The sequence below is a fragment of the Doryrhamphus excisus genome, chromosome 6 (genome assembly GCF_030265055.1).
Source record: "Doryrhamphus excisus isolate RoL2022-K1 chromosome 6, RoL_Dexc_1.0, whole genome shotgun sequence".
Lineage (NCBI taxonomy): Eukaryota > Metazoa > Chordata > Actinopteri > Syngnathiformes > Syngnathidae > Doryrhamphus > Doryrhamphus excisus.
Window position 1 is genome coordinate 18,738,734 of NC_080471.1, and position 18,128 is coordinate 18,756,861.

At 39.2% G+C, this 18,128-nt stretch overlaps 1 protein-coding gene across 5 annotated transcripts; it reads right to left on the minus strand.

The window, feature by feature from the left end:
* Positions 1-407: 407 nt before the first annotated feature.
* kiaa0513 (KIAA0513 ortholog) lies at positions 408-17,978 on the minus strand. Of its 5 annotated transcripts, XM_058075794.1 has the most exons (14): positions 17,886-17,978; positions 14,857-15,398; positions 13,415-13,514; positions 13,233-13,306; positions 11,725-11,795; positions 10,253-10,460; positions 10,129-10,169; positions 9,945-10,017; positions 8,857-8,934; positions 8,761-8,790; positions 8,621-8,650; positions 4,081-4,161; positions 3,811-3,905; positions 408-3,609 (listed from the first exon to the last, which is right to left on the minus strand). In XM_058075794.1, exons 2-14 carry the CDS (start codon positions 15,243-15,245, stop codon positions 3,560-3,562), a joined length of 1,320 nt encoding a protein of 439 aa, XP_057931777.1. In that variant the 5' UTR covers positions 15,246-15,398; positions 17,886-17,978; the 3' UTR covers positions 408-3,559. The 5 variants fall into 5 exon arrangements, 4 of the variants coding, with proteins under 4 accessions (XP_057931777.1, XP_057931779.1, XP_057931778.1 ...); XM_058075796.1 differs by lacking the exon at positions 8,761-8,790; XM_058075795.1 differs by lacking the exon at positions 8,761-8,790 and having other exon boundaries at positions 8,621-8,653.
* Between the last annotated feature and the right edge of the window lie 150 nt (positions 17,979-18,128).

Here is an 18,128-nt window from a genome sequence, read left to right on the forward strand (position 1 = left end):
CTAGCATGTTTTTGGAACAAGCTAGCATGTTTTTGGAACAAGCTAGCATGTTTTTGGAACAAGCTAGCATGTTTTTGGAACAAGCTAGCATGTTTTTGGAACAAGCTAGCATGTTTTTGGAACAAGCTAGCATGTTTTTGGAACAAGCTAGCATGTTTTTGGAACATGCTAGCATGTTTTTGGAACATGCTAGCATGTTTTTGGAACATGCTAGGTGTTTTTCATGCTAGCATGTTTTTGGAATGTGGGCGGAATACCCACACATGCACGGGGAGAACATGCAAACTCCACACAGAGAATGGCGAAGGTGGAATTGAACCCTGGTCTCCTAGCTTTGAGATCTGCGTGCTAACCACTCCCTCACCGTGCAGCCCCCAACATTCTTAAGTGTATGACCTAAAACAACAAAAGACAAACAAAAACTCACCATAAAATACATTTATTACAATATTTTGATTCAACATTGACCTTGCCCCACAATGAAAACATTTAACAATAAAACATCCGAATTAGTTAATCCGTCAGTCAGTTGAAATGTCATACTTTTGTTCTGAAGTACGAGTTCACCAGTCTTTACTACTTCCATTTGAACTTCATTCATTCACATTTTGCCGACCTTAACATTATGCTCAAGAGTCTCAAGAGTGGCATCACAACCAATGAACAAGCTTAATTAATATACAAACCAGTGTGACGTGAGCACAACAAAAGTAGAGAGCATCATTCAGGGAGGAACCCGGTTTGATTCCTGAAGCTATTTTTTTCTAACATGTACTGTACAGGGTAGAGAGAAATGCTTAAAACATCATAACATGGAACATATGACAAAGGGCAAAATGGTTTCACTGTAGTTACAAAGTATCCTAAAGCTGCCTTAAAGTGAATTCAATCATAAAAAACAAACAAACAAAGACACAAAACAATAAAATCAGATAATTAATTTCATTATCATTAGTACATGTGGCAGGTGCTTCCAGTGAAGACTACATTGCTACAATGCTACACAGTAGTACACTCAGGGAAGCCACAAATCAGTCGCTTTTGAATAAAGTACTTAATGCTATATACATATTAGCAAAAATAGACACATAGCATCAATTTGGGAATCTAGTAGACAAATGCTAGCTGGTTCTGTGACTATTTAGTGGCGGAATTTTATGAGTTGTTTACGTCCATGCAAGGCACACTGGAGGGTTGGTAAGTATTACATTTGATCATGGGGGCCATTAGGTACCTTCAAAACAAATATGGCTTGAATGTATTTGTAATGCCAACACAGGTTAATAAATATGTTAACTTCTTCTTGCTTCTCAGTACAATACTGCTCATGATAAATAAAAAGGGACTGGGTAGTGAGCCCAGTGTTGGGTTGGTGTTTGAATTTGAAGGTTTCCTGTTCCAATGCTTTTAAGAGGGAGGGTCATAAAAGTCTGCATGGTTTAAATAATTTCATTCATTCATTTTCTACTGCTTTTTCCTCACGAGGGTCGCGGGGGGTGCTGGAGCCTATCCCAGCTGTCTTTGGGCGAGAGGCGGGGTACACCCTGGACTGGTCGCCAGCCAATCACAGGGCACATATAGACAAACAACCATTCACACTCACATTCATACCTATGGACAATTTGGAGTCGCCAATTAACCTAGCATGTTTTTGGAATGTGGGATGAAACCGGAGTACCCGGAGAAAACCCACGCATGCACGGGGAGAACATGCAAACTCCACACAGAGGTGGCCGAGGGTGGAATTGAACCCTGCTCTCCTAGCTGTGAGGTCTGCGCGCTAACCACTAGACCACCGTGCCGCCCTAAATAATTTCATGATCACACAAAAGCTATTTCCAATCAGTATCAAACCGTTTAACTGGAATATAAATGTTATGAAGTTTATTTCCACAGGAGTAGATGTTTACTTTAGAAAAGCTCATGAAAAGATATTTCCACATATGCTTTTGTTTTATGTGTTAGTGGGTGTGTGATGCTGCAGGCATGTAAACATGCAGTAACCTGGGTGCAGAATATCAAACAAACAACCTGTAAGCCGTTTGTCGATGAAAAGTACACAGGATAACGTTAGCTGGGTATTTGAGTTGAGCTACTGTATTACCACCTGTATACGATATATATATTTAAGTACCGCCCTTATTTTGAAGGCGGAAACATGTTGTGTGGATTGCAAAGGTTTCTTGACTCGCACTGTGCGTGCATGAATGGGTTTAAATCCCAAAGCCGTGGCTTCCGTCCTTTATTTACATCATCGGGCATCTCGGTTACATTGACATGAGGCAGGACGTCATTTATTGTTTGACTTCCCTGATTTTGACTGCTTAGAGGAAGTCCAATGTAGCGCATCAATGACGGGGGCACAGTTAAGAATCTGGAGGTGTTTAACTATGTTGGTCGTGCACTCTCCTCTGCATGATATCATTTGGATTGGAAATGTTGCATTGGGCACTTGTGCTTTTAGCGCTTTTAGCCTTGTTTTTAGCTCTGAATGAATGTTTGGATATTGTATTTTAATGCATCTTTAACTCTATTTTTATTTATTTTTCTCTACTGTAAAGCGTCTTTGAGTACTCTGAAAAGCGCTATACAAATAAAATGTATTATTATTGTGCCACTTCTTTGTTGTTGGTGCTCGTTATTTCTTCCGGTGCTCGAGACTCGATGCTCAACAATACCCATGTGTCCCTAGTACTGCACTTCACATTTTCTACTTAGTTGTTTTCTACCTGCAATCAGTCTCTACTCAAATCTCCTTTCCATTAGCAGCAGTCACGTGTCAAGCGATAAGGAAACCCTTGTTTTCATCCATTGTTGTATTTTAACATATCTCATACTGACTAATAGGGCTCAACTAATTAATCAACTGGCCGATTTAATCTATTATCAGCCAAAAGTTGGTCGACTGACACCGATGTTAATAAACAATGCAGGTAATTTGGTGTTTTTCTTAGAAATTAATGCTCAGGCTGACCGATTTAATCGGACGATTATCATCATTACAGCATTATATATATAATTGCTTCGGTTTTTTGTTGGTTGTTTTTGATCCTCGTCAGACTACAAGCAGTCTTAAATGTTTGTTTTCAAGTACAGATGTTGGTTGGCAGACTAATCTTTCCCCCCCATTTGAAATGCCACACTTTCATTCAATCAAAGTACACTGAAGCATTAAAGCCAAGGAAGATATTCAGTCACTGCTTAGTCGCAGGTAAAACACGTTTTACATTACGGCACTGTACACTGCACAAGGTCTAGTCTAGGCTGAGCTTTGTCGAGACGCAGATATGCTTCTCATAGCAGATGAGCCACACTTGTCACTTTGCAAAGCAGGTTACACATACAGCTTTAAAGCAACATCAGCGTATGTTGTGTTATTGCTGACGTAGGATGCAATACAGCGTTGGATGGAAGGGCTTTGCTACAACGATGGCACGCTTGACTATAGTAATGTGTACTGTATTTCATTTGACTATAGTAATGTGTACTGTATTTCCGCTCAGACAGCTCTCATGTGCAGGCTGGAGACCCTGAAATTCAACATGTCGTCAACTTGTCCTCATTCTGTCGCCATTTTCTCAATGTGGTCAGTTAACAACTTGTACTGCTCTGCAAAAGATCAACCACACACAAATGAAATAAAACCAAGGCACTGAAAAATACAGATGATGTAAGAACAAAGAATAATTCTGTAAATAAGTTTGTGTGTACTGTACTCATAAGATGTCTGATAACTCCCCCTTGTGGAAAGTCTACACTTTGCTAAACTAGCAGTGCCAAAAGTGCTGAAATAAATGTCATGTAAAATACCTTTATTCAGGTTCCCAATGACGGCCTGTTTCTTCAGAAAATCATTGCACAGTTTTTTACTGAGCCCAAATGCCAGCATATTGTGTGTAAATGTCCTGCAAAAACATACAAAAAGTCACTAAGGCAATTATCTGCTAGTACTGTTTCAAAATGTAGCATATTGGTGGATTTCAATATTTTTAAAAATGTGATAGGTGTACTCACTTTTGTGAAGTACTATATGTCACTATCTATGCATATTACTACAAAGTAAAGTAGTAATCTCCTTACCCCAGCTGGCCAAAGGCAATATTCTCATCCATTTTGGAGCGGTCATCCCTTTCCTGCTGGCTCATGTGACTCCACTTCTCCCTGTTGACAAAAAAAAATTGCCTTTAATTCCAACATCTACACCTTAAATGGATAGTTTGGATTTTTTGACATTAAGTTGTACGACATCAAAACAACCAAATAGCTAAAAATGTCATCCAATACTTCTCTACAAGAGAGGAGAAATAGGATCTGAGGGAAGAACTACATTTGAAACACTTATATGCTAGGACTACGTTAAAAAACCATAGCATTTCAGTATGTGGAATCAAACTATGGAATGGATTGAGTAAGACCCTCAAACAATGCACAACGATGAGCCAATTCAAGAAACAATACAAGCAGTTGATGTTTACCAAATACAAGGATGAAGAGTCATGATGTGCTATATATATCACTATATTGACACTTACTATGGTACACATTATGTCATTGGATGGTCATATCACCTCCTACTTCGGTATGAGGTGAATTATAAAAAAAATATAATAATAAAAAAAAACAACCTTAAACTGTATTATGGAAAGCAGGAAGTGAACAAATGTAACAGTTACTGATTGTAAAAGTACCAGATGGAGGGGTAAGATTTAATAAGCTTTGCTTCTTCCTACTCCTTTTGGACATGTGGAACTGTGAACTGATTATGTGATGCATTCAATTGTAATCTGATGCATGTTCAAATGAAATAAAACCATTACCATTACCATTACATCCATTAACATTAACTTAGTCTCCTAAATCCAGTTCTGGTCGGATTTCAGTGATGAAGAATGTAGTTCCGCTTAGTTGCTGGGGACATTTAAGTAAAGAGTTCGACTTTTCAAAACAAAATGCGTTCAATAAGTAATACATTTGCATTACAAAAATCCGATCTCATAAAACACTTTGCATGGTATATGTGCACTTTCACCTGTGCTTACATGTGTACGTGATGCTTGCAGTCATACCACTCTTCTTCTGCGACATAATACCAAGACCATCAGGAGACAAATATAACGCAGAGCATTTTATGAGTTTTTTTTTTTTTGAGAAGTCATTTTTGTCATGCAAATGTATTGCTCTTCTGAATCCATCCATACACATTTTGAGAAGACAAACTCTTTATTTTTGAAAATATCCCCAGAAACTAAGCGGAATTACGTTCTTTATCACTGAAAATTGACCAGAACTGGACTTTGGAGACTAAGTAGGGAGTAAGTCTCTGTTAATGGACTAACATGTTGATGGAGATCTCATACAACTTCATGTCAAAAAATCCAAATTATCATTTCAACTTCTCCAAAGAGACAGCCCAGACGTGGATGCCCTTAAGTGGGACTGATTTCTTATACTGTTTCAAAATAAACAATACCTTACAACTTAACTGTTTTACTGTATAGAGACTTACATTTATTGGACACTGTATTTACTCATGTGACATATTACATAAAAAATAATAAAACTAATAAATCAGTGACACCCACTCCTGTGCCTTATCACTTTGTCAGCAAATGAAGAAAACAACAAATGATTCATTCAATAACTGGAAAAGAAGAGAAAACATGTAGGTACCAATCAAAATAAACTACTAGAACACAATATGGTGTACATCTCTTTGTTCTAACTTCAACTGAGGCGTCATGTGATTGAACAATAACAATAAGTATACATCCTAACTACAAGCGTTATGATCATAAGCGTGTGAGCGATGTGTTGCAATTCTTTTGAAAACAAAGAGGAAAATTAACATTTGATGCAGATGCAAAACAATACATTGAGCTGTGATGAGGCAGAAAGCAGGTAGTAGAAAGAACTACTTCCAACAATGTCCCACTCAAAGGGTTCCTACTGTAAATAAATAATGGAATACATTTTCATTATTCTGAATTTACTCCTGACACTTATCTCTTGCGAGAGTACATTTTCAGCGATGTATTCCAGGGAAAAAATTGGGAAGATTGGCAAGTTGAATGGCCAGGCCTCTGCTGTTATCCTCCTCCAACCTTTATGTACTGTGGCTACCTACTATTACCTAGCTATTATTTTACACAGTTGGATCTTAAAGAGGTTCTAGATTAAGTACAGCTTCAAAATGCAAAAAAAAGGAAATGGGAGTCAGACCAAAAAAATTTGTCAGCAATATTTTGTAAACAAGCATGAAAGTGAAATAGGTTCATCAGCAGATCAAATGTTTAGAAGGGGGCCTATATATGTTGTTAGAATGTTGTATTCTCGTGTTAAACGATGCCAAAGTTTCAAATAATGAGGTTTACGCATTTGGAAGTGAGCCCTGAAAGAAGTTTGGGATGGCTATAAACGCGCCGTTTGAAAAGGCGTGGTGAAACTGCCCCTTTGTGATGTCACAGAGGGGTGGACTTCCTCATATGGTTTTATATGGTTTCACGAACCCTGAGCATCTGTTTAGTATTACTGAATCCTTTTTTAAATTTGTATATCTATTTTGGCGGGGGGGGATTCAGTTATTTTTTGAGTTACAATATTAAACTTTTGGTCAACAGTTGTTTGGAATAAACTGCTTAATCAGTGTTTTTGTCCCTTTCTTCCTATAATATATTTTTTCATACTTTTCGATAGTCTTCCATACATGTAAATGTATCAAGTTTGTTTGTTTCTGTTGTCTTTTTCCTGAAATTCCATAATTCCCATGCTTCCGTAGGAACCCTGTACTCAGCATATTGAGTATAACAATTGTTAGCTTTAAGTTCTGCTTAAAAAAACAGCAACAAATGTTAGACAAACCACAATGACATGCTAACAGACACAAAATAAATACAAATGCATACGACTTGGAAATTAGAGGCTCATATATCTCAAAATAATGTACACAGAAAAAAAGAAATAATGAAATTACTATTACTCATGGGACCATTACTGCCAAGGTTTTACAGCTACTGTAAATTTAGGACACCCCACTGTGTCAAACTCAGCAATGTAAGCAGCCTCAATGGCTTTATCTACCTACTTCCATTTACCCTCTGCCTTGCTCCCAATTACAGTCAAGCTTACCTTTATACCTTTTCTATTCCATTCTGAGATGATTATCTTTCAAAAACTGTTCCACTCTTAAACCAGTCAAGTGAGGAGTATAAAATCAGCCACCACTACATATCATGGCACTCCAATAATCAAGAAAATCACACTTCTGGGAAATCAATTTCTATTAAATATACTTGTATTTGACACGCCCTTAACACATTTAAGATGGATTTAGGCTGATTTAAATATCTGTCAATTAGCATCACTCTCCACTAGTATGAGGTATTAGGTTAGGGCTGCCATGGCTCAGGCGGTACCAGAAGGTTGGCGGTTTGATCCTCGCACCCCGGTCAAATCCATCTCTAAGTTCTCCACGTTCTGCCTACCATCGGACCAAGTTTGTCAAGGCTGAGAGAGTTGTCACCGTGAATGGGTCTTGCTTTATATCGGTTCTAATAAGGTTGAATAAAATGTATTATATTCTAAAAAATAAGTATTTCCAGCTTAATGGGTTTAAATCAGCTGCACGGTTGTGAGTGGTTAGCGCGCGGGCCTCACAGCTAGGAGACCAGAGTTCAATTCCACTCAAGGCCATCTCTGTGTGGAGTTTGCATGTTCTCCCCGTGCATGCGTGGGTTTTCTCCGGGTACTCTGGTTTCCTCCCACATTCCAAAAACATGCTAGGTTAATTGGCGACTCCAAATTGTCCATAGGGATGAATGTGAGTGTGAATGGTTGTTTGTCTATATGTGCCCTGTGATTGACTGGCGACCAGTCCAGGGTGTGCCCCGCCTCCCACCTGAAGGCAGCTGGGATAGGCTCCAGCACCCTCAGTGACCCTTGTGAGGATAAGCAGCATAAAAAATAGATGGATGGGTTTCTGTCAATTAGTCTTGGCCCTGTAATATTTGGCCCTCAATTTTTTGCAGTGTGGCACAAGAGGAAATTGTGTACAAGAGCCCTGCAATGTAGCAGAACATTTGGCATTCGCCAGAGAACATCCGAATTGACAGATTCGCCATTGCCGCCCTGTTCTTGTCATAAAAGAGAGCAGGTTCACACTGACTATGTGACAGTTCTGAATGCCCTGCTGCCCGCAACATGCCTCCAGCATGACTAGTTTGGCAGTGGGTCAGTGATGGTCCTTGGCGGACCACACAAACCTCCACACGCTCGCCAGAAGTCCCCTGATACTGTTAGGAACCAAGTTGAGATCCTTCATCCCACTGTCAGACCATATGCTGGCCCAGCGGCTATGGGTTCCTTCTGGTACAAAACAATAGACATTGAACTGAATTGATTCAAGCTCCTGCACGTACAATTCAGTCAAAAGCATTCCACAAAAGGCAAGCTTCAAAAACGCAAATGAGTGTTTGAATTCATTAAAAATCCTTTCAATATGATTCACAACTAGCCATGCGCCGCAACACAGGACAGCCACGACAGCATTACATTTTTGTCAAAAATTTGTGCCCTTCTTTTATTCTAGATTGATTTTCGGGCAGCAGACAAATGGAAGACAGACCTTTTATCTTTCTCTTCATCTTGCGTTCCCCTGCTAGGCAGTAAGGCACAAGAAGACAAAAGGGTTAAAGTCAACATGCAGAAAGAGGGGCAACCGAAGAAAGAAGAGAAAACTTTGCCCACACACATGGAAGCACACACCTACGACTTCTGATAGACTTCTTTTCAAATCTAGAAAAAACGGTTAACATGTTCCACAGGTGTCCAAAGAACTTACAACCGGATTTCTAGACTCACCTCGTAGTTGGTGACCTCTTTTTCCTCTCACAATCAACTGCATCGAAGAATGCAGCATTCCAAAATCGCAATGTGTGCCTGACAGGTAGAAAGGATATGAAACACAGTAGTTTTGTTATCTCTTTAAACAAATGGTAAATAAAGTTCTTTTTTGCATGTTCTCCCCGTGCATGCGTGGGTTTTCTCCAGGTACTCCGGTTTCCTCCCACATTCCAAAAACATGCTAGGTTAATCGGCGACTGCAAATTGTCCATAGGTATGAATGTGAGTGTGAATGGTTGTTTGTCTAAATGTGCCCTGTGATTGGCTGATGACCAGTCCAGGGTGTACCCCGCCTCTCGCCCAAAGACAGCTGGGATAGGCTCCAGCACGCCTGCGACCCTCGTGAGGATATGCAGTACAGCAAATGGATGGATGAATGGATGTTTTTACATTTTTTCTTTGGACTTGGTTCTCCTCTGCAACAAATAGCAAGACAACTAAGAGAGAAGAACAAATTATGGAGGAAAAAAGGACCCTATTTTTTGCACTATAAGGCACACTTAAAAGCCCTTAATTGTCTCAGAAATCGACGATGTGCCTTTTAATCTGTTGAGTTCCAAATTCTGTAAAAATTGATTAAACCACAACAGATGATGATTAGACCAAAACAGAAAAAAAGACCACAAAAAAAGCATTAACTACCTCCTCGACTGACAGATCATTCATTCATTTTCTACCGCTTATCCTCACAAGGGTCACTGGGGGTGCTGGAGCCTATCCCAGGCGTTGTACACCCTGGACTGGTCACCAGCCAATCGCAGGGCACATATAGACAAACAACCATTCACACTCACATTCATACCTATGGACAATTTGGAGTCGCCAATTAACCTAGCATGTTTTTGGAATGTGGGAGGAAACCGGAGTACCCGGGTACTCTGGTTTCCTCCCACGCATGCACGGGGAGAACATGCAAACTCCACACAGAGCTGGCCGAGGGTGGAATTGAACCCTGGTCTCCTAGCTGCGAGGCCTGCGCGCTAACCACTCCATCACTGTGCAGCCGGCAGACATATTATATATGCATAATAATAAAACTGTGTTACCATATGGGTTGCTGCTTCAGGTGGGTGTACAAGTACACCTTTTCTCCCTTATTTTCCTCTGGATCCCCGGACACTATGACAACATAACAAAGTCAAATGTCATCATATTGAAATAATGATCAACAAAGCAGGTAGAGAGAAATATTTGAGTTAAAATAGACAAGGTAAGCTTCATGCCCTTTACCTGCTAAATTTGGTTTTGTCTCAAGTGAGTCTTCGCCGTTCCTATGAACAATACAAGCAAGGAAATGTCATTGTGAGATCTTAAAGGTCCATGCAAAAGACTGAAAGAAGATGTGTATGCTCACTCGGTTTTTGGCGTCATTGAGCTTCTCAACTTGCTTTCAAGGCCTCCAAAAAAGCCTTTGACATCAGTCTTCGATGAGTTTTTAAGGAGGCGTTCGGCAGCATCTTTCTTACCGGACAGCCAGGAGTTGGCCTTGTTTAAGTACGAGTCCAGACCAGCTGGGGGAACACCACGATCAAAGAGCTCTGCAGGAGACGGCTGGAACTTTCCTATGCAAAGGAAAGCACAATGTAATAGTTTAACCTTGAGGACTCCTATAGAGCAGCTACACATAATAACCCGCACAGAAGCTCTCTAGATCTTCCAGAATCTGCACATATTCCATTTGTATTTAATTAGATTTCCAAAATGGTCTGTTTTAATTCATTCCACCCACTCACTCACGCACGCACGCCCAATGCGCTGCGGTTGGTCACACTCTCAAGCTCTTCCAGAGGACTTCCGGACTACTGTCGAACCACACTTTCTAATTTTGTCGGTACAGGAGTTGATAATAAATGAATAAACCCTTTGGAGAGCTAATTGAAAAGAGGTTGGGAGCTGCTCGTAGCCCTTCTGTGAGTTACTGTGTATAAACTCAGAATTTATACTACAACTTTCATTCATTCATTTTCTACCTCTTATCCTCACTAGGGTCGCAGGACTGGTTTTAGACTGGTCGCCAGCCAATCACAGGGCACATATAGACAAACAACCATTCACACTCACATTCATACCTATGGACAATTTGGAGTCACCAATTAACCTAGCATGTTTTTGGAATGTGGGAGGAAACCGGAGTACCCGGAGAAAACCCACGCATGCACGGGGAGAACATGCAAACTCCACACAGAGATGGCCGAGGGTTGGATTGAACTCGGGTCTCCGAGCTGCGAGGTCTGCACGCTAACTACTCGACCGCTGTGCAGCCCGTGTTTTCTACAACATCAGTAGTATAAATGTGGTCAATACACGCTTTTATGTGACTACCCGTGTTTTACAAAACTGGTACAACCACCAATTATGGTGGAAAAAGGACATTAGCAACTCCAAATATCAGTGAGCTTGTAATTTGGATGCATGCAGGTAACACGCTCCCTGGATGCACACTCTATAATCCTACATAAACAGCCGCTTACTTACACAAACCAACAAGGCGCACCCATTTGGCCGGTGTGTAAAAAAAAAAAACACTCTGAAAACAAGCGTTCAGAGCCATCGCAAACTTATTTCGGGGCTTCTCACTTCTAAATACGCAAATGTCTTTATCTGAAACTTTGGCATCATTTATGGTAATGGTTTAATTTTATTTGTTCACAGTTCTACATTTCCAAAAAGAGTAGGAAGAAGAAAAGCTTATTAAATCCTACCCCTCCATCTGGTACTTTTACAATCTGTTACTGTTACACTTGTTCACTTCCTGCCTCCCTAGTATGTTTTTTTACATATACATAACAATTTATAGAAAACAAACAAAACAACTAAAACATTTACCAGTGTAGTAGTATGTAAAGCACATAGTCATGAGGTTTTTGGCTGGGCTGTAGTCATCCATTTGGTGACATCTGAAAACAAACAGACCCAAAGCAAAAATGTAACTATTGAGATTATCATGCATTCATGTTATTTTGTTTTATTGATTGTGTTTTTATCAAAATACTGAGTGCTGCAAATCTTTCAGAGACATAAATACCGTATTTTCCGGACTATAAGTCGCAATTTTTTTCATAGGTTGGCTGTTCCTGCGACTTATACTCCGGAGTGACTTATAAATGAAAAACTGTTGATGTTACATAAACACTGGACACCTTTTCTGTTCATGTTTATTTTTTGTGTAGCTAAATAACCATTGTGTTAGCATATCTTACACCTATTCAGCCTGTTCTCTATTCTTTTATTGTTAGAACTTGCTTTCCAAGAGGACATAATGTCTGTTTTGGTCAAGTAGTTAAAATAAATGACCTGCAAAAAATGCGACTTATACTGCAGTGCGACTTATGTATGTTTTTTTCTACCTAAGTATGCATTTTTGCCCTTGTGCAACTTGTACTCCGGAGTGACTTGTAGTCCAGAAAATACGGTATATATTTAAATACAGTACATAATATTACCTGTATAAATAATATATTTATATCTATATATAAAATACTACATAATGTACATACACATATACACATACATACAACACAGGATGTTAAGAAAAAGTGTGACAACACAACTGAACACATAATGCAGTTTTTAAATAAAACTAAACTAAAATCCAAACCTACATGGCTGAAAAAGTGTGAAAAAGTGATATAAAGCCATTCATAAAGCTTTTATAAGCTTAATAACATTAAGGCTTGTCTTAGTTTTGCCAGAAAATGTATTCATCATACCCAAAAGCTTTGGAAAAATACTCTGTGGTCTGATGAGACAAATAATAAAACAAAATTAATTTAAAAGCAGCATTTTGCATTCAGTTCTGTTGTCATTGATTAATATTTGGATTTGTTTGATGATCTGAAACATTTAAATGTGACAATCGTGAAAAAAAAGAAGGAGGGGACTGAAAGGGACTGAAAATGTTTTATGTGTGTATGTATATTTATATGTGAATGTTTATATACGGTTCGAAACTTTTTTCTGAGATCATAAATTCACGTTTCAGACGGTAAGTGCACTTTAAGAAACAATATAATTCAATAAACATTGACGCAATTATTAACGTTTCAATTCAACAATTGCCACTTGGGCATAGAAAAGCACCATGAAATAGAAAAAAACTAAAAAAGAAATCTTAATCTTATCATAGCTCTGTCCTTTAGCAACATGTTCAATTGTAATATGATAGGACCGTTTTAAAAATATGGCCATTAAATGGGTCCCGCCAACCGTGTTTGTGGCTCTGCTATTGTAGCATCCCTATTATAGTGTATATGTACACATAAAGTGGTGTGAAAGGGTGTGTGTGTGTGTATATATTAATGTGCACACACAAACATATTATTAAACATACTTACTCAAACAACACAACTGCAAAAGACTGCACCAGTCTGTAGAAAGTAGCTTCGCTCACGCATTTCGAGTGGCAGCGCTGAGACAAACCAGGGAGAACAGGGTTAGAAGGCTGTTTGGAAGAGCAATTTAGCCAAGGCAAATTATTAAAGGGCCAAACTAAGATTTCTTATTTTGTAATGTTCACCTGCGCACTGACATATTTGGCAAACCACTCTCTGCCTTTCCCATTCTTGCCACTGCACAGCTCTCCAAAACGAGATTTCTCTTCTTGGTCCAGGTCCTGCCTGTGGAAATATTGTGGAGTGATGAGTTAACAATAAACAATAAACAAATCAAACAATCAAAACCAACTACAATGAGTGGAGATTCACCCGAAAATGAGGCTTTATTGTTGGTTGTATGTATTTTTTGTATTTCAGATACTATTAAGAAGGGGGTAACGGTTCTTTCAGAGTTGGGACATCGTGGAAAGACGTGGGTCTGATAATAGACTCAACATCCAATATCCAAACTAGCAAACTCATTCATTTATTCATTTTCTACCACTTATCCTCACAAGGGTCGCGGGGGTGATGGAGCCTATCCCAGCTGTCTTCGGGCGAGAGGCGGGGTACGCCCTTGACTGGTCGCCAGCCAATCACAGAGCACATATAGACAAACAACCATTCACACTCACATTCATACCTATGGACAATTTGGAGTCGCCAATTAACCTAGCATGTTTTTGGAATGTGGGAGGAAACCGCAGTACCCGGAGAAAACCCACGCACGGGGAGAACATGTAAACTCCACACAGAGATGGCCGAGGGTGGAATTGAACTTGGGTCTTTTAGCTGTTAGGCTCACGTGCTAACTACTCACTCCATAATAAAAATTAATAATAAAAGAAAACACTCATATATTCCCGCCGCAAGGCATGCTGGGTACCTTGTGACACACTCCCAACATTTTGTCATGTTTGCATTTTTTCTCGATTGGAAAATATGTTGAGGCCATCAGAGAAGTAAACAAACCGGAGTACTCTTGATATCCAATGTTTGATTGTTCATAGCTCTACCCAGCATGCCTTGCGGGCATTTAGTGGCTGATTTATGTGTTGCACCGTGAGCAAGTATATCACTCTTCATCACATTTTTTTAACCCAATGTGACCTGTGAGTCCCGGAGTACCCGGAGAAAACCCATGCATGCACGGGGAGAACATGCACATACAGATGGTCAAGGGTGGAATCGAACTCGGGTCTCCTTGCTGTGTGGCCTGAGCCCCAACCACTTGTCCGCCATACAGCCTACATCTAAGTTGAATACTTTAAATGGGGTTACATTTACTCAACAAATTCACTGAAACTCAAGTATTTTCGAGTCGTCAGACTTAAGTCAGACTTAACTGAGTCATTAATGTCAAAGTCCAAGACGAGTTGCAAGTCTTTGATGATTTTGTCAAATCGAGTCAAAAGTCAGCAAAAGTCTGACTCGATTCCAAGTCACATGACTCAAGCCCACACCTCTTGAGTCCTTAATTGGTGTAGTTTCTGCATACTCCGGTGATAAAGCATATTTAATGATAATCTAAAAATAACTCATCTTCCACGGTCATGCTCGGAAGAGCTAAAACCTTCTGCCTTACCTTCCATGAAACACTTTTTCCACATACGTCTTCATGAACTCTCTTCTCTCTACTGCCTCGGAATCATTGTCCTCACTACTGTGAGCAGATGAGGATGAGAAGCGTCTTATGTTCCACATCGTTGAAGCCGGATCCATATCATTCTCACTGTCTGCCGACTCTGTTGCATCACTCTCATTTTCATCGTCATCTTTGTGATGGTGATGTGAGCTGGACTTGGAGGGTGCCATGGGTTCAGGCAATGAGTGTTGCACAGGAAATTTGGAGGACGGTGGCTCTGGTGAGAAAATGTCTGAGTGGCTCTGACGGCTGTCTCTATCGACACCGAGACTTGTAGCCACAGATGACATGTCAAAGTCTATGAGATTGTCCATAGCCATTGACTCCATGCTGGTTCCTTAATTGGAGGAAGAGCTATTTAAGACTCTGCAGGAGGAACAAGAGTGGCTGGAGAACAGGCTGCATGGAGTTTCACTTGTCTTGACTAAATTATGAGTTGAAGATTCTGGCGATGGTGATATAGACATCACAAACAGTCTTATCTGTAAACACATGAGAAAGATTGTCGTGTTCAACATTGCTTTTAGCAAAATGCTATTAGTAAAGTAAATTGTGGCACTTACTTCTACTAAAACCAACATTTTGATAACTTAAAGAAATGGATGTTTTATGTAAAATCAGCAAATACTTTTTCACACCATTGGATATAATTATACATTTGTGTTCCAACCAGCACTGCAATCACAGGGTGTGACAGTTTAACAGCATCACATGCTAAAATAACTTTATGTGAAAGCAGAAGTGGCTGACAGTAGATAAGGAAGGTGTAGGTGAGATTGACCAATGACGGACTGTAACACCATGTCCAAAATAACATTAAATCTCACTCCCAAGTGCAATCAGAAGAGTGTAATATTTAATTCAATGTGTAATTTTCTGTAGTTAGGAGCTTCTTTATTCACTTTACAAATGTATGGATGCACTGAGCATAACTAAATGGAGAATAATTGCTCTGAAAAAAGTCAGCTTTACAAAATATTAACCATTAGAGGTGACTAATGGTTAAACATACTATTAATTATGATGGTTGTAGAAGAAGAGAACTGGAAAACAGTGGAAAACAGTGCCCAGGAAACAAATGGGACAAACGATAGGCTGATAGTCAAGAATAACTCCATACACATGTCAAGCTAAATCAACAGCTTCAATACCAATAGATACAAGGAGGAAGTTCTCTTCTGTGCACACTGTGATAGTGGGTAAAATTGACAACCCTTGGAGTATCATTTTGGTATTATTTAAAACTGTCACTGGTGTTAAAAGGGAACTGCACTTTTTGAGGAATTTTGCCCATCATTCATCATTAGCCGCAGCAAAATGGACTATGTGTGTGTGAATGGGACCCCAGTGGAAGAGTGAGGTTACAGGGAGAAAAGATACAGAAGGTGGAGAATTTTAATGATGAAATGAAATGATGCAACGTTTTTAGAGGTTTTATTAGAGGTCTTCATAGTCAAAATAGGTGTGTTAGCTAACTCATATGAACGTTTTTTCTTGTGTCATAATGCACAGAAAAGTCAAATAAATATGTACATAAAGATTGTGAATGATGGACAAAATTAAAAAAAAAATGTGCAGGTCCCCTTTAATTTACTCTGCTGTGATTGGTCACACGCCCAAGGCTCCCGAGGACTTCCAGATATGTAGCTCCACGTTTACGAATTGATTTCATTGCATGAAATAACACTATACTTTGTTGTGGCTTTTGTTTGCTGGCGTGAGGAAATAAACATACATGTGCTAAAAAAAAGCATATCTAAAGAAAAGTACTTCATATTCGTTATTGTTCAACAATTCCACTTGGACAATACATATTTGTAAAGAGTGAACAGTTTCAAGGGGTGATGGATGTCATACTTTTGTTTTAAAAACAAGGTCAGTCTTTCATTGAATGAACTGAACTTTGAACTAGTTCAACATTGAAATGGTGAACTATGAATGTGAACTAATCATGTTTATACTGTGTGAACTGAATTTTGAACTAACTCATGAGAACTATGAACTTGCACAACACTGTCAACAGATTCAAAACACCGGATACAAAGTCACTAAAAGCATAGCAACAAATAAGAGAAAGCTAAAGGGAAAAAATCTAAATATACGGGACAATATAAGCTCAGCTGCTTAAACAGTTGTTAAACATACTCTTTTCAACAAAGGTATCATTATAATTTGCTTAAATGTCATGTCTTCTTCTAGCACATCTTTTAAGAACCTTTTTGACAATCCTATGCAGTTTATATCCTCTGTTATATACTACCTCAGCTAGTAAAATGTCCTATGAGTGTTTGTACACGTCACATATCCCGTCCAATCGAGGCATGACTATGTATTTGCTTAACTTGTACTAGTATTTGGTCCATTGACAAAAGTACAAGTATGATAAAAACACACTAAAGGGACCACCAAGAATCTTTTTTTATTAATTGGTGTGTGACGATCCATGAGTCTTCCGTCTCCTTTGACCAGTGAACGCACCAAATAAAGATGCAGGTATCAATAAATCATCAAGCAGGAAGACATAAAGATAAAAGTAATGTATAACTCAGTACATTACTCAATTTAATAAGATTAAGTAAGACTTTTATATGACGCCTGCTTTGTTGCCCGAGCACAAAAATAAAAGTTATTGTTCATGCTGAGGAATGAGCTTAAATGTTAATAGAAAAAACCGACATTTCCTGGAGGGGTTTGCGCTGAAGGAAATATGGTAAGTGTCACTACGCAGCCATCTTATGAAATTCGGTAATATCTCCATTTGTTTTCTTTATACGGTCAAATAGATCAAACCAAATATAATAACATTTCAGTCACGGTTTCCTAACAGCACTGACAACACGGGAGGAATCGAACTCTGAAACCACTCAAATAATCTGACAAAAATAGAAACCTGCATTCACTTAGCACTTAAGTACCTTCAGTGCGAATATAAATATATAAACAATAGAAAAAGGTGGAGGTGTACGTACAAGTAGGGAGCCTTGTAGGAGGAAAGAGGCTGCTCCTGGTTTCTGCTGCTAGTGGGACGATAGCGGAAGTACGCATGCGCAAAAGAAATGACGCAGGGAGAACCCAAATGGCGTCACTGAGCAGTTCAACCAATCAGATGGGCCGTAATTGGTCTCTAAAATTAAATGAAGATTAGAGCTTAGTTTATGGGTGAATAACTTAAAATATCCAGATGTAAAATATGATTACTTTTAATACCGCAA